This window comes from Neolamprologus multifasciatus, chromosome 10 (assembly GCF_963576455.1).
Source record: "Neolamprologus multifasciatus chromosome 10, fNeoMul1.2, whole genome shotgun sequence".
Taxonomy (NCBI): Eukaryota; Metazoa; Chordata; class Actinopteri; order Cichliformes; family Cichlidae; genus Neolamprologus; species Neolamprologus multifasciatus.
In genome coordinates this window covers 13494215-13507498 of record NC_140448.1, presented here as the reverse complement: position 1 = coordinate 13507498, position 13284 = coordinate 13494215, and the positions used below count along the sequence as shown (strand labels likewise).

At 40.9% G+C, this 13284-nt stretch overlaps 1 protein-coding gene across 1 annotated transcript in view; it reads right to left on the bottom strand.

The window, feature by feature from the left end:
* Positions 1-13284, bottom strand: part of LOC146509775 (GDNF family receptor alpha-4-like) — a 28736-nt gene that overhangs the window by 14595 nt on the left and 857 nt on the right. The window contains exons 2-6 of the mRNA XM_085175878.1: positions 5155-5421; positions 4986-5078; positions 4507-4876; positions 1470-1579; positions 825-959 (exon numbers count right to left, since the gene is read on the bottom strand). Coding sequence (XP_085032004.1) covers positions 825-959; positions 1470-1579; positions 4507-4876; positions 4986-5078; positions 5155-5421 — 975 coding nt within the window. The remainder of the gene's footprint in view (positions 1-824; positions 960-1469; positions 1580-4506; positions 4877-4985; positions 5079-5154; positions 5422-13284) is intronic.

Below are 13284 nucleotides of genomic sequence, written 5' to 3'. Positions count from 1 at the left end.
GGTTACCAGGCAACCTCATGGTGTTACAATATATAATAAAATTGATGTTTTGTGGATATAAATGAGATGTCACTGCTGTGAAATTAAAATGACATAATGCTTGCATAAGGTGTTATAGGTGTATAAATGCTAAAAACAATATTTTCTTAGCATAGACAGCAATACCCTGTTGCTAGGCGGTTGTCTTGCAACCTCATGGTGTCACAGTATATATTACATAACTGAATTTTTGTGGATATATATGAGATGTTAAAGTTAAAATGACATGAAGCTTGCATAAGGTGTTATAAGTGCATAAATGCTAAAAACAGGTCATTTTGGGCAGTTGCTAGGTGGTTATTAGCATGGTGTCATAATATATAATAATTCAAATTTTGTGGATTTGAATTAGTTATTGCTGTCATAAAGTAAAAATGATGCAATGCTTTTATAATTTTTTATAAATGCATAAATACTAAACACAGGTCATTTTAGCCCATTGCTAGCTGGTTGCGAGATAACATGATGACATCATAATTTCTGAGATAGATAAGAACCTTAAGGTGCCTAAGAGGTTCCTGTGCGCCACGTTTGGATGCTTAACTCCTGATCATGTAGGAGGAGTGGGCAGACAAAGACAGAGACACAGAGATGGAGATTTTGTGTACTAGAGAAAAAAAACAGATCTTAAATTTTATTTGTCTTGAACTGTTTGGTTCTCACAAACTGTTGTGAGCACTGTTTTTGTTAGAACATTTCTGGTATCAATTTTTTTCCTTTGGATAAAAAACTGTAAAACTGTGCTGTGCTGCCTTCCCTTCCCAGCCTTATTACATCGTACTCACGCAGACAAATATTGTTGGTGAACATCTGCAGGATGCGCTGACAGCCCTGCCATTCATTCCCACTGCCTTCACATGTGCACCACTGGGACACCTCTGTACTGCTGTTGCTCACGTAGTTGGGAGTCATGATGGTTCCTGGTTATAGAAAGAAGACCAAAGTTATACTGCAGGCACAACTTTATAAACTTTTAAAATCATATTTCCTTCAAACTCAAGAATTTCATTTTCAGCACACACCTCTACGAAAGGTAAGACACAGACTACTAATGGTATTAGATGCCCTGCAGGTATGGTGTCACCAGGTTCCCAGCTCTAGATATTGATAATTTCAGGTACACAAAATTACATTTTGAGTGTGAGGAATGAGTGAAAATAATATTTCCCACATTATTTTGGTGAGCTGCTGGAAACACTGTTTTTGAATCTGCTGCCGTTGTTATAAGTGATGCTATAAAGAGTAGCATCTAAGGACCATTTGTGAACCCCTGTAGATTTATTTTGCATAATGAAAATTACACATACCGAATATCGCTGCTAAACACCTATTGGAGGGAGTTCTGTTTGTCAAATTCTGTCTGTTTTTTTTCTGAGCTATACACTCTTTCAGCCTCTTCCACCTCTTTAATTTGTTTTCCTCCATCTCACCTATGAGTCCAGCATAAGCCTTCAGGCACATGGTTCTGCGTTCTCGCATACAGCCAGAGGCAGAGAGAGGGGAGGGCTGGCAGTTATGCTGGAAATCAGCAAAGCGGGATCTGAAACACACACACGCACACAAGAAGAGAAAACAGTTTTTCATGTGTCAGCACAGAGAAACAGAGTGTGCATTTTAAAAGTGTTTTGACAATTTCATTTCGGGATTCAGGGTTGTGCTGAATGGAAACACCAAAAACAACACAAACAACGACATAGTATAGGAGCTCAACCCACTAGAGAAAGGGATACATGAAAACTGCCTGGTACTTTAGTAAAACTTCAAAAAATGTAGCTTTCTAGCACTCTGACACCACCTCATTTTCTGCAAAAATGCACACACTGATATTGTCAGTGCTGACAGATAATTGAAAGGTGTGCAAACCATACATTTTGCAGGTAGATGATGTCTTTTAGGTTTGCAATCAACCCTTTCCACAATGGAGGTGCAGCCCATATGCCGTGTGCATTACTGAAACATAACCCGCTGCTCGTTTTCAGAATGCTGCATAGGTTAGCGCGCTAGACAAAGAGACTGCTTGATGCTACCGCAATTAAAAGTAATGAAGCATTGTTGTGCTTCATTACTTTTGTATAAAATCTGAGTGAGTCTATTGACTCACTGATTTAAAGCCGGAGTTCAATTTAAAACTTTTGCTGATGACAACTTCTTGAGTTCAAAATTCCCACGACTCTCTCTTATGCACTTTGCGGTGTTTGGCCTTGCAGTTGTTCTTTTACTTAATCTTCTTTTTCAGCTTTCATTCATTCATATAAAAAGTATCGCCGGGCTAATGAAGTTAATGTATTAAATGTGCACAGATACATTCATTTGCAGCTGCATCATTCAAAGCTTTTATCAATAATCAACAGCAGATCTATAAGACTGTACATTAAATGATGTGAGGTGTGTTTTGGTGCTGTTTCCACACTCTGCAGTATAGTAACACATGTCAGCAGGAATGAAACAGGAGAACCTCCATCGGCGTAACTTTGTGCTGAACATTGGGGGGGTCAAGATCTTGGTCTAAATAAATAAATAAATCTGGGTAAATTCCCATATGATTAAACAAGCAGCTCTTTTGCTGGTAAGAACTGAAATGAGTAAAGGAAATCAACAGCCTATTTATGCAAGATAATTCATAATTTTATTGGGGGGGTTATATTGGTTGGGTCTGATTATTTGGGGGGGGGAGTCATTGCCCCCCCTAAACCCCCTGGAAATTACGTCCCTGAGAACCTCATATCTCTTTGTTCCTCATAATGCTGTATATTGAAAGTGTGAGTGTTGCGTCACCGTCTTACTTTCAAAGTCTCAAGTAGTTTACTCTATGGACACTTTGTTAGGTACACCCTGCTAGTATTCGGTAGTACCCCCCTTTTCATCTTCACTGCTGCCTTAATCTTTCATGGCACAGATTTAACAAGGTGCTGGAAGCTTTCCTCTGAGATTTTGGTCCATATTGGCATGAAAGCTTCACACAGTTGCCGCAGATTTGTCAGCTGCACATCCATGATTTGACTCTCTGTTCCACCACGGATGGGTCATATAAATACAGGGATGTCATGTTCAAGAAACCAGTTTGAGAATTGAACCAGTTTGAACTGTTGATACAAGTCAGGATAGAATCATGCTTTTATTCGGTTACTGTCATGTGAATTTTGCAGCACTGAGACTCATCAGAGCATGCAACATTTTTTCTCTGAGCTGCTTCCGTGTGAATGGCTGATTAGATCCTCGCGTTTACAAGCAGGTGAACAAGTGGACCTAACAATGCGTCTGGTGAGTGTTGTTATATCCATTTATGAACAATAAGTAGACAGCGCTTGAACAAAAACTGCCCTCACAAATCATCCTGATGAGCAGCAATGTAGCTTTGAATTCTGAGTCACTGGAAGTAAACTGGTCCAATCTTTTGCTCCCACTTCTGTATCTGTAAAAAGCTTCCTCAGTGGTTATGGCCCCACAGGACCTGTCACCAGCTTATATTTCCCTACGATCAGACAAGAAAGGATACGGTACATTCAAGGCATAAAATATTTATATTCCGAGACTTTAATCTTTGAGTTACAATGCAACGATGTGCTGAAAACCCACGGGTCCTGGCATTAATATGGATGTAACATTCATATCTACCACCTGCCTGAGCACCGTTGCAGACCAAGCACCCCCATGCCAATACCACTCTCTGTTGGCAGCATGACAATATTCCCCAAAAACCACAAAAACTGCTCAGGAAAATCCCAGAATAATACAAAGAGCTGAAATCAACGGCACAGCCTCCAAACCTCCCACATTCAAATTCAAACAAGCATCGAAATTGGGATCTAAAGATGCACCGCATCAAGTCTTACCACAAGCCAGAACAGGACTCAAAGGCACCACGGGACACTCCAAAATATCTTGTGTCCGTGCACCAACAGGTCAGACCTTATTTAGTGGCACAAGTGGACATGGACAACAGTAGCTTTTAATTCCACTTTAAGTCCAAAAGAGAGGGTCGTACAGTGGGTCTGGTACGTTCAGGACATCTTGGATTGTATCATCTGAATGACATGCGAAATCACATCTGGGAAAAGCGGATCTGATGGATGAATTTTGTCAATCGAAAAAGTATCTACAGCTTCCATTCACTTTACTTTTAGTCACTAGTAATCTGGGAGGTGTATCTCATACATATCATCCTTGAAGGACTGCATGTTTGTGTTTTAGGGGAGAGATTATTTAATTAACTCATTCATCAGTGAAGGAGAAATTTTATATGCAGCAGTTCTGTTGATACTAACAAAATGGGAGATGCTCATCAGAATGCAGCTCACTGGTGCCACTAGTGTTTAAAAAGACAGCACCATGTGTTTGATGTAGAATCATTACTTTGTGGTTAACTTTGCAAATATTTCTGACTCATTTTTCAATGCTTTTTCTGTTCTGTGTCCATACGACGAGCCCTTAATGTTCTGCATCAGTCTACTCAAACAGCCATCTTACCTACACAGCTCATCTTTGGAGCAGTAGTTCTGAAGGCTGAGGCAGTTGGGCTTGCCCGCCCTCTCCTCCCCTCTCACATTCTCCTCATAGGAGCATGACGGGACGATGGTTTTCCTCCGGCGCTCCCCACACAGAGTGTCAGAGCAGGGACAGAAGAGCAAAGCGAAGCTGTACTCCTCTGGCACGCGCTCCAGGAAGCGCCGCAGGGCTTTGTGGCATTTCTGGCGGTTACAGCTGTTGTCAGAGACTGCTGCTCGCTTGGTGCAGGCTACAACATATTCTGACCGCAGCGAGCCACATTTCTCGTACAGGCCGCAGTCCTGGGCGGCCTTCAAGCACTGGTTTTGACCATCCATAGTATTAGAGGAAGCTGGGGGGAGGGATTCAGGAGGAAAACAGAGCAATGTATACCCAGGAAAATCAAAAATGGCATCTCAATCTAATTTTGGGAGCAAAGTCACAAAAACGTTCATCTCTACCTGACATGATGGAGGCCATACGTGACATCTCGATGTTTCTCACCAGGTTTAACTTCAGTTCTTCATATGGAGACACTTCATACTCATCATATGCTAAAAAAGCAGAACAAAGACCACATCAGCTGAGAATTCAGCACATACAGACATTAAATGCTGGCATCAAACCCACCTGCGAATCTCACAGTCCAGTAGACCTTGAGGCAGTGTTCCTCCCTGCGAGAGCCACGCTGACACTTGCAAACTTGGAGGGGGCGATAGCGCTGCAAGGAGTTCTGGGCCTCCAGGCACTCCAACCGCGCGTCTGCCCTGAGGGGCGCCACGGCTTCCTCGGCCGCGCAGTACTCCAGCAATCGATAGATGGCCATGCAGGACTGCTCCTGGATGCATCCCTGCTCGGCCACCAAACAGTCTACGGATGCAGATACTGTCACGCTACCTGCAAGAAAAGTTAATGTCGTAAGTGGTAAAAGCTGCATGTTGCCAACATTACTGAGTTTATTGTCCCACCATCCAGTACTAAATAGGCTTTAATTAAGGCAGCAGACCCAGGTGAGTGCACTCCATAGGCACTCAACAGGTTATGATAATATCCAAAAAGGAAGATTAAATTGAAACTACACAAGAGCAATAGAGCAAAACCTCAGATCTAATCAAAGAGACTAAGGAGAATAATTTACCAGCACTACAGGAGTATGTTATGGCTATAATCATTTTCAAATTATTTCCTCGTCTTCCCAGTGGGTTCCCAGTAGTTGAATTTTCTTCTTCTGGTTTCTTTTTTTCCCCACACAACTTAAAAGTAAATCTTTGACTTTTTTATCAGTTTATTGTTCAGCACAATATTTGCACCAGTGGTAGTTACAGCATGTCCTCTTAAGCTGTTTAGTATGCTTCACCTCAAATTGTAATACGATGGAGCTCATATACTATGAGTTAGCTTCATCTCTCTTAAGAGTTAACCATCTTTGCTTTAAGTGAGCAAAGATGAGAACTTAGCCAAATCTTTAGTAACCACTTCTGTTAGTCATATATTTCCTCAGCTTCTACATTCCCAGCAACACAAAAAGGATTTTGCTCTCTAAATTAACATTGCCATACTGTTTGATTAAACTACTTAGTGGAGGATCCTACTGATGTTTTTGATGATTCATCCTATTAACTACCTCTTCATACACCCATGATGTATCCCATTAAATGCAACATTACTACTGCTGACAACTTTCCAAAGCGTAATTTCAAGATTGATTCCCCACCTTGGTTTCTGATTTCGCCGGATTTCACACAGTTAAAGTTTTGTCTCTTTTATTTTGGGGGTCAAATCAATGTTATTGTCCGTTTAGAAATCTGTCCACACTTTTCTGTTCAAGGGCTTCCTTGAGGGTTTGGGAGTCAGCTTCCTAACTGCATTGCATTCAGAAGCTATGAAGAAACTCTAAAAGACAACCAGGCATGTGGTGAGAAAAAAAAAATCTGCTAGTTTCCTGGATCAGAAGGGATGCCATTCAATAGCCAGCCCTCAAGTCTTGGATGCGTTTTTGCTCTGCAAATACTTGAACCACCACCAAGAGAGTATTTCCGGAATTGGCCCCTCCTATGTGACAGTAATTGGCCAAAAAGTGAAAGTAGCTTTCTATAAACAAGCATGCATAGAAATATCATTTAAAAAAAGTTAATGAGAGGCACTGATAGCAGTGTAAAAATGTATAAGTTTAAATTACATAAAAGATTATACAAACCTGACTATCATCCTCTTACATGTGTCACACTGGTTTTTATTAGGCTATGTTCAGATATGTGTACTTATGAATGTCTTGCGCTGCTGTTTTTATTATTATAAGACACTTAAACAGCTTAGGGCAAATCCTTTTGCAGCAGAGTTCCTTCCATTCGGAACAAGCTTTTACTGATGCCAGACACCGTCTCCACATGTAATGCCAGAGACAAAACCAATTTATTCAGCACTATGCAGCACGTCACTTCCAGTTTTACCTTCACACTGAGACTCAATCTGGATATCACACTCAGACAGTGACTGAATTGAAACGTCCACTATCAGGATGTATGTGCGCATTCATACAGCTGCTCCTGCAAAATATGCTACTTAAGGACGCTAAAGATTTGCATCAGCTGTATATGTATTTGTAGAAACATGCTGCATACCGCCAACCACATTTCCTCTACATGTCAGAACAAAAAACATGTGGGTTCATTGTGATTAGGCATGAAGCATATTTTGATTGGCAATGTTCTGCCTCGAATGACTACGAGTGATAAACTACAAATCATTTCATAATGCTGATTGCTGCTCAGTAAAAAAAAAAAAACACAATGCAGGAAGGCCAGAGGCAGGCCGAGTGAGACGAGAGAGAGAGTAAAGACATTTGTTTAAAAAAAAAGAAGAAAAGCAGTCTTCAAAAAATGTATCTGAAGGAGCATTTCAGGAAATTAATTTTCTCAAATGTGACACATTATTGTCCCCACAAATTACACTTGATATACAGTAATTCGAGACTTAGAAGGAAAATAGCTTGGGTAGGCAATATGCACTCGCTTTTCCCACTTTAGCTCATTAATTTTCTATATCCTGTCACTTTTTAAGTGCATGTAATGAATAGGCTGGCAGACATATAAAACTGGGTTTGCACATAGAGTAAATCATCATGTTTAAAACTTAATGCATGCCTGTAAACAAATATCTGTACCTGGTTCATACACACGTATACTTATGATTCAGTACATTAACATTTACAACACATAAGCTCGTATGCAAACACACATTGTGTTAGATTGGTCACACACTTCGATTAAGCTCCTGCTGACTGGCGGCCCAAAGCGCGGCTGCAATCCAATTCTGCTGCTGCATGTTTTGCAATCTCAGGCGCCACATGAGGTCCACGTCTCACTTTGGCATGAGACATATCATAAACAGAAGCTATGCTTCATCGCCGCAGCAGGAAAACTTCCAAAGCGACTGCTGGGACTGCATAGGGTGAGGTGGGGGTGGGGGATAGTAAAACACAGGCCAATCAGTCATATTCACGGTTACAGCAAAGGTGATGATTACCTGTCTATCGGTGTATCGTGACGTCTCGATAATCCTACCAAAGTATTACATCCCAGCACTTTTAGCTGCAATTTTAGCAGGCTTTGTATAATCTCCAGTTTATTCATTATTCTTTCTCAGTGTTTGCTCCTTCGGGCTTACATTCGATAAAGACAGACTATCAGCAGTTTTACTTTGTGAGAACCTTTCATGGTGTAAGCTCACACATGCACATACCAACACACATATACATCAGAGATAACAAAAACCTCTATGGAGTCCAGACCAGCTCTTTTATGCCTCGTCCAGTGTGCAGGTCAGGAGTTCATTTTTATAGCATTATTTAACGCTATGCTGATAAAGAAGCACTAGGCTCACATTATGGGGGTTTTTTTGCAACGACAAATTGCTACAGTAAACTTCTGCATTAAGGGAATTGTTGGTGTAAGCACGGGGTTTATGTTTTTCAGGAAAAAAGAAAAATAGAAAGAAAAGTGAGCGGGAGATTAATTACTGCGATATGTGAGCCATAATGCACTCTATTGATTTCTCACTGGGCTGATTAATAGAATTTGTGAGCTGATGAAGGTTGAAGCCATAAACGTCAAACCATACACCACATACCGACATTCACAGAGGGACCAACTGGGTTGGCAATTTTCTCTTCCGTCCTTTCAAACACATGGGATGGGCTGTAGAGCGTCCAGATTGTTGGGCAGTAATTTGACTTGAGAGGAGACCGTGGCGGGAGAGTGCGACTCTGATGTGAAATCTGCTCAGAGATTGTGACAGAAGGGACTTCTTGGAAGGAAGTCACAGACTCAAGGAGCAAATGGAAGCACAGCAACAAGATGGAGAAAAAGGAGAAACACGCTCACGGCTGCCACAAAGTGTTACTACGTGCACTCATTCACAAGCACACCAGTGGGATTCCTGTCTGACCTGTTCATGCATTTCTGCGTGCACGTAAAAGATTTTACTTGTTGTAACTGGAATTGTTGACAATCAGCAGCTACAGTTTTGTGTCAGGGAAAGTAGAGCTATAATTAAAATGCACTTATTCCACCATAAAAACACAAACACTTACTGCTCTTCTTGACCTTCTAGTGAGTATATTAAATAAATATAGATTAGGATTGGACTTTAAACAAACAAAAAATAGCAGCTTGAAGATGTCAGCTTGTGTTTAGGTAATTATTAGTAGCAGTTAAACCACATATTCAACCGTGGTTTTATAGCTGCAATGACAACGATGAGGCTAATGTTCAATATCTCTATAGCCCTGTTTTGTTCATTAGCGGCACATTAAAAGGACGACAGTGTTGGCATGCCAGGGCTGACCCACAACCATGCTGGGATATTGTATTTCTATGAAATTAACCCATCACAAGACCACAAGACGTCATGCTAAAAAAAAAAAACCATGGGAGTAATAAATGGGAGCGGATACCCCGCAGAACATTATGCTCAAATCATGATGTGTAATTTGAACACTGTTCCCTGTGCAGTGTGGTCAGAGCTGCTTCCTCAGGAAGGACACAGATGGTTGATCAGTGCTGATTAAGGCTTCAGTGGCTCCTTATTGACACAATCGTTTCCACTGAGAATTATGCAAATTCAAACACTCGGCTCAGCTTCCTCTAACATTAAGCCTTCTTTTAACATTAAACATATGCTTAACAGTTTGCACATATTCTCTTTGTTACAAGCAAAGTTTCGCTACTGCCCTGGGCAGCCTCGGTCGAGCAGTTCCTCTTAAAGAAATGGCAAAAGTTGGGGTTTTTTTTGTCTGTAATGGAAAGCTGACTTATTTAGTATGTGAACTCGTGCTGAGATGACTCTTATTTAACATGCTATTTCAAAGCATATGCATTTCCTTCAGATGTCGCTGGGTATTGGGGACTTATTAGTGCTCAAAGAAAACATTTCAAAAGAAGCTGAAAACAAAGTTATTATTTATCAAGGAAACACAATAACAACCATACATTAGCCAAGCAACCACAGTACACTGCGTTATCTTTTTCTCCCTCGTCATTGTGCTTACATGCTTTTGTGACCTCTCTGTTCTGCATTGTAGCTTCTTCCTCTTCAGTCACTTCATGCAGTTCTACCTGCTGTATTTATTTATTCTCTATAACCTATCAAGTCATCGAAATTTTTCCACACCTAAAGTGTACAAGCCCCATCTTTTTACCAGCAGCTCTCACAGCTGTGGCCACATGAGGACAACACTGATTGGTTTAGTAACATGTTACATTGACTTAAAAAAATAAAAATAAAAATCTGCAGTCTTCAAAAAAATCTGATCATTTGCCAACTTCTTTTCAAAAGGCTGTTTGTGGAACAACTCTTCACACCTTAAATAAAAAACACACCTTGTTTAAATTACCTTGCATGTATGGGCAAACACCTCACCTTTGATTTTGCCTCAGTTTGTGCAACATAACAACACTAGTGCTGAAAACTTCCATACGGAGCCACTTGCTTAACCACTTTTGATGTACCAACCCAAAGAAAGACTCCAGGCCTGGGGGGCCCTCAGTACGTGAGTCAGGAGTAAGCAAAGCAGTATTAGCTGCTCGACAGTGAGTTGTTGAGCAGCAGGTAAAGCTGTCTGAATCCAGAGGCGACAGTTCTGCTGGTGAGGACAAGAATAATCATTTCATGTTCGATATCAACAGCTACCCAGTGCATCTAGTACATGGATAATGTCTCACTTAATGAGCCGTGCCAGCCGATTGTGCAGCCACATCACGCAGGCAGCATCCCTCCGCTGTACACCAGGTAAAACGCATCAGGTGCTGCATCAGCCAGCTAGGGTGTCTGGATCTGTGTGAATATTTCAGCCTTCTGCCTTCTGCTGCCTGATGTAGTTCTAAATTCCAACGTGCCAAGACATTTCTTGGCCAGACACACACACACGAGCACTGACAGTTTCCATCGGGCTGTGGATTTTTTGTTTGTGCCATCAAGTGTGTGCGAGCGGCAATCAAGATGCAGTGCACACGTGAACAAATTGACTATTACAGCCAGTCATACATAAGTGACACAATTTAATGTTTAAGAAAGTGGGGCTTTTTTTTATGCTTTTAGCTTGACAGTGAGAAACCAGGTGTCATTCAGACCTACATTTAATTGCTATCCTTGATGTGATCCTTTTAATTAAAATGACTCCTTTAATGCAAAATGTCAAATAGATGCATATTCAGAGGCGAGCATTTCATATTTTTTATCTAAGGAATGTTCAATGGGCTTCTTGCCAGTTTAATTTTTGTGTGCTGTCTTCCTAAACAAAACAGAATTACAGGCACAGGGAACATCAAGACAATGCCTGAGCATTCAGAGGGGAAGACAAAGAAATGCCTATGGCACGGAGAGAAAGACAAAGAGGGTGAGAATTGGATAAACCTGCGTGCATGAGGTGAAGTCAAATAGCCAAATAGAAACTCCAGGGAGACTAGTCCACCTAAGAAGTGGGTAACTTTACACAGCCTGAAAATAAGCCCTAATAAATTTGTGACAACCGTGTTATGGCTCAATCACATCCACTAAATGAACTACCAAAATAGCAGTGCTCAATCAGCAGTTGCAGCCTCTACTGGGACTTTAGCGATAATCCTCAGGGGCCTGGCAGCAAAGGGTCAAAGTCGGGTTAAATGTCACTCAACAATAGCCAGCTTTCAGTTGATATAGCTGGCAAACATGCAGTGTTTCCACATTCAAAGTGATCGCATGCATTATTTGTGGGATTTCTTTCCATTGCACTATTCATTTGGGGGAAAGAACCGTGGATTCAACAACATATACAAAAAATAACCCAGAGAATGAGAATCCTATCTTTGACCCAATAGATGATAGATTTTAAAGTCAGCTTTTAAAAGTCGGGACTTTTGTTCAAAGGGGTGAAAATTCTTAATCGATACCTATAGATGTTTTTCTCCTCTTCAGTCTTGGTGACAAACCTTTTGAGAAGGCCACTGTCGTCATCTTGTTGGCGCTGCCATTGTTGAGGCCACCGGGTTGCACAAAGTCGGATATATTCCAAGGTAAAAATAACATTGCGTGAAATGGAATACAGTTCGTAGGGGCCAGACTATTTAAACAGCAACAGTCTGGCCAAACAGCCGTTTTGAAACAAAGTAGCGCCGCAACAGATTTGACCAAAACGACATTAACAGATTCTGACCAGATTCTGCACCGATTACACTTTTTTTTTAATGACGTTGATTAACAAAATTAAAATCCAATAATTTCTCTTGCAATCAGGTATAATGTCAGAAGTGAACATCAGTGCAGACTAATTTGCATGTGTAACGATTCGTGTCTCGATTAATTAGCACTTGAAAGTAGCTGCTTTTCTTGGTGTGATTCCACCTAAGTGCGTGGCAGGTGGGCTTGAAACACTATGATGTTCTGCGTGTCTGAAGGCTCTGACATTCACGAGAAAGCATTCATCATCTAATGATACTAATCTCTAATGGGCACCCTCACCTGATGTTATCTGAACATTCCCGGATGCCGAGAAGGATGAACCTCCTGTACTTGGAGCATAATCCAACAATTACACTATTTGCATGCATTTGTGCAGTGAAAAGCAGAGGGTGGGCGGTGGCTGTGTTTCCTGCGGTCTGTGTTACATTAGATCAAGAACAATAGATCAAGATACATGACATGTAAAGAGCCACAAGCTCTGATGTACATGTCACGTTTTTCAAAAGAAAGATCAAAATGGATATAACTCTAAACCAGCAACCACACACCAACAAGCTTTACGCTCCACTGAGATGTCCGACCACATTATTGACTTTAGACAATATAAAGGCACTTGGCAGAAGCTTAATGTGTGTTCACACTGCAAATTCACAGAGCCTGCTGAAATGTCAGATATTGCTAAGAAGTCTTTCTTGAGTTGATCTTCACAAAAGACAATGACTGCTCGTGCTGTGACACTAAATGCTCTCTTTTGTTACTTCTATTAAGTTGTGAATGTCAGATTTAATACTACAGCAAATTCACTTCCATTGCACATTTTATGAAATAAAGGAAGAAAGGTCTATTGTCTCAGACCTGAACACATCATCCACGTGTAATATCTGAACTTCTGCTAGATTTTGTATTATTTCGTGGACCTGTGTAGCTTTATTCTGAAGGCTGTCCCAAAAGTTTCTCTTAAACCTGGAATACAATGCAAGACTATTTATGAACCTGCGTCCAGCCAACGTTTATTCTCCTTCTCATGCGTGGACAAAAAGTCTT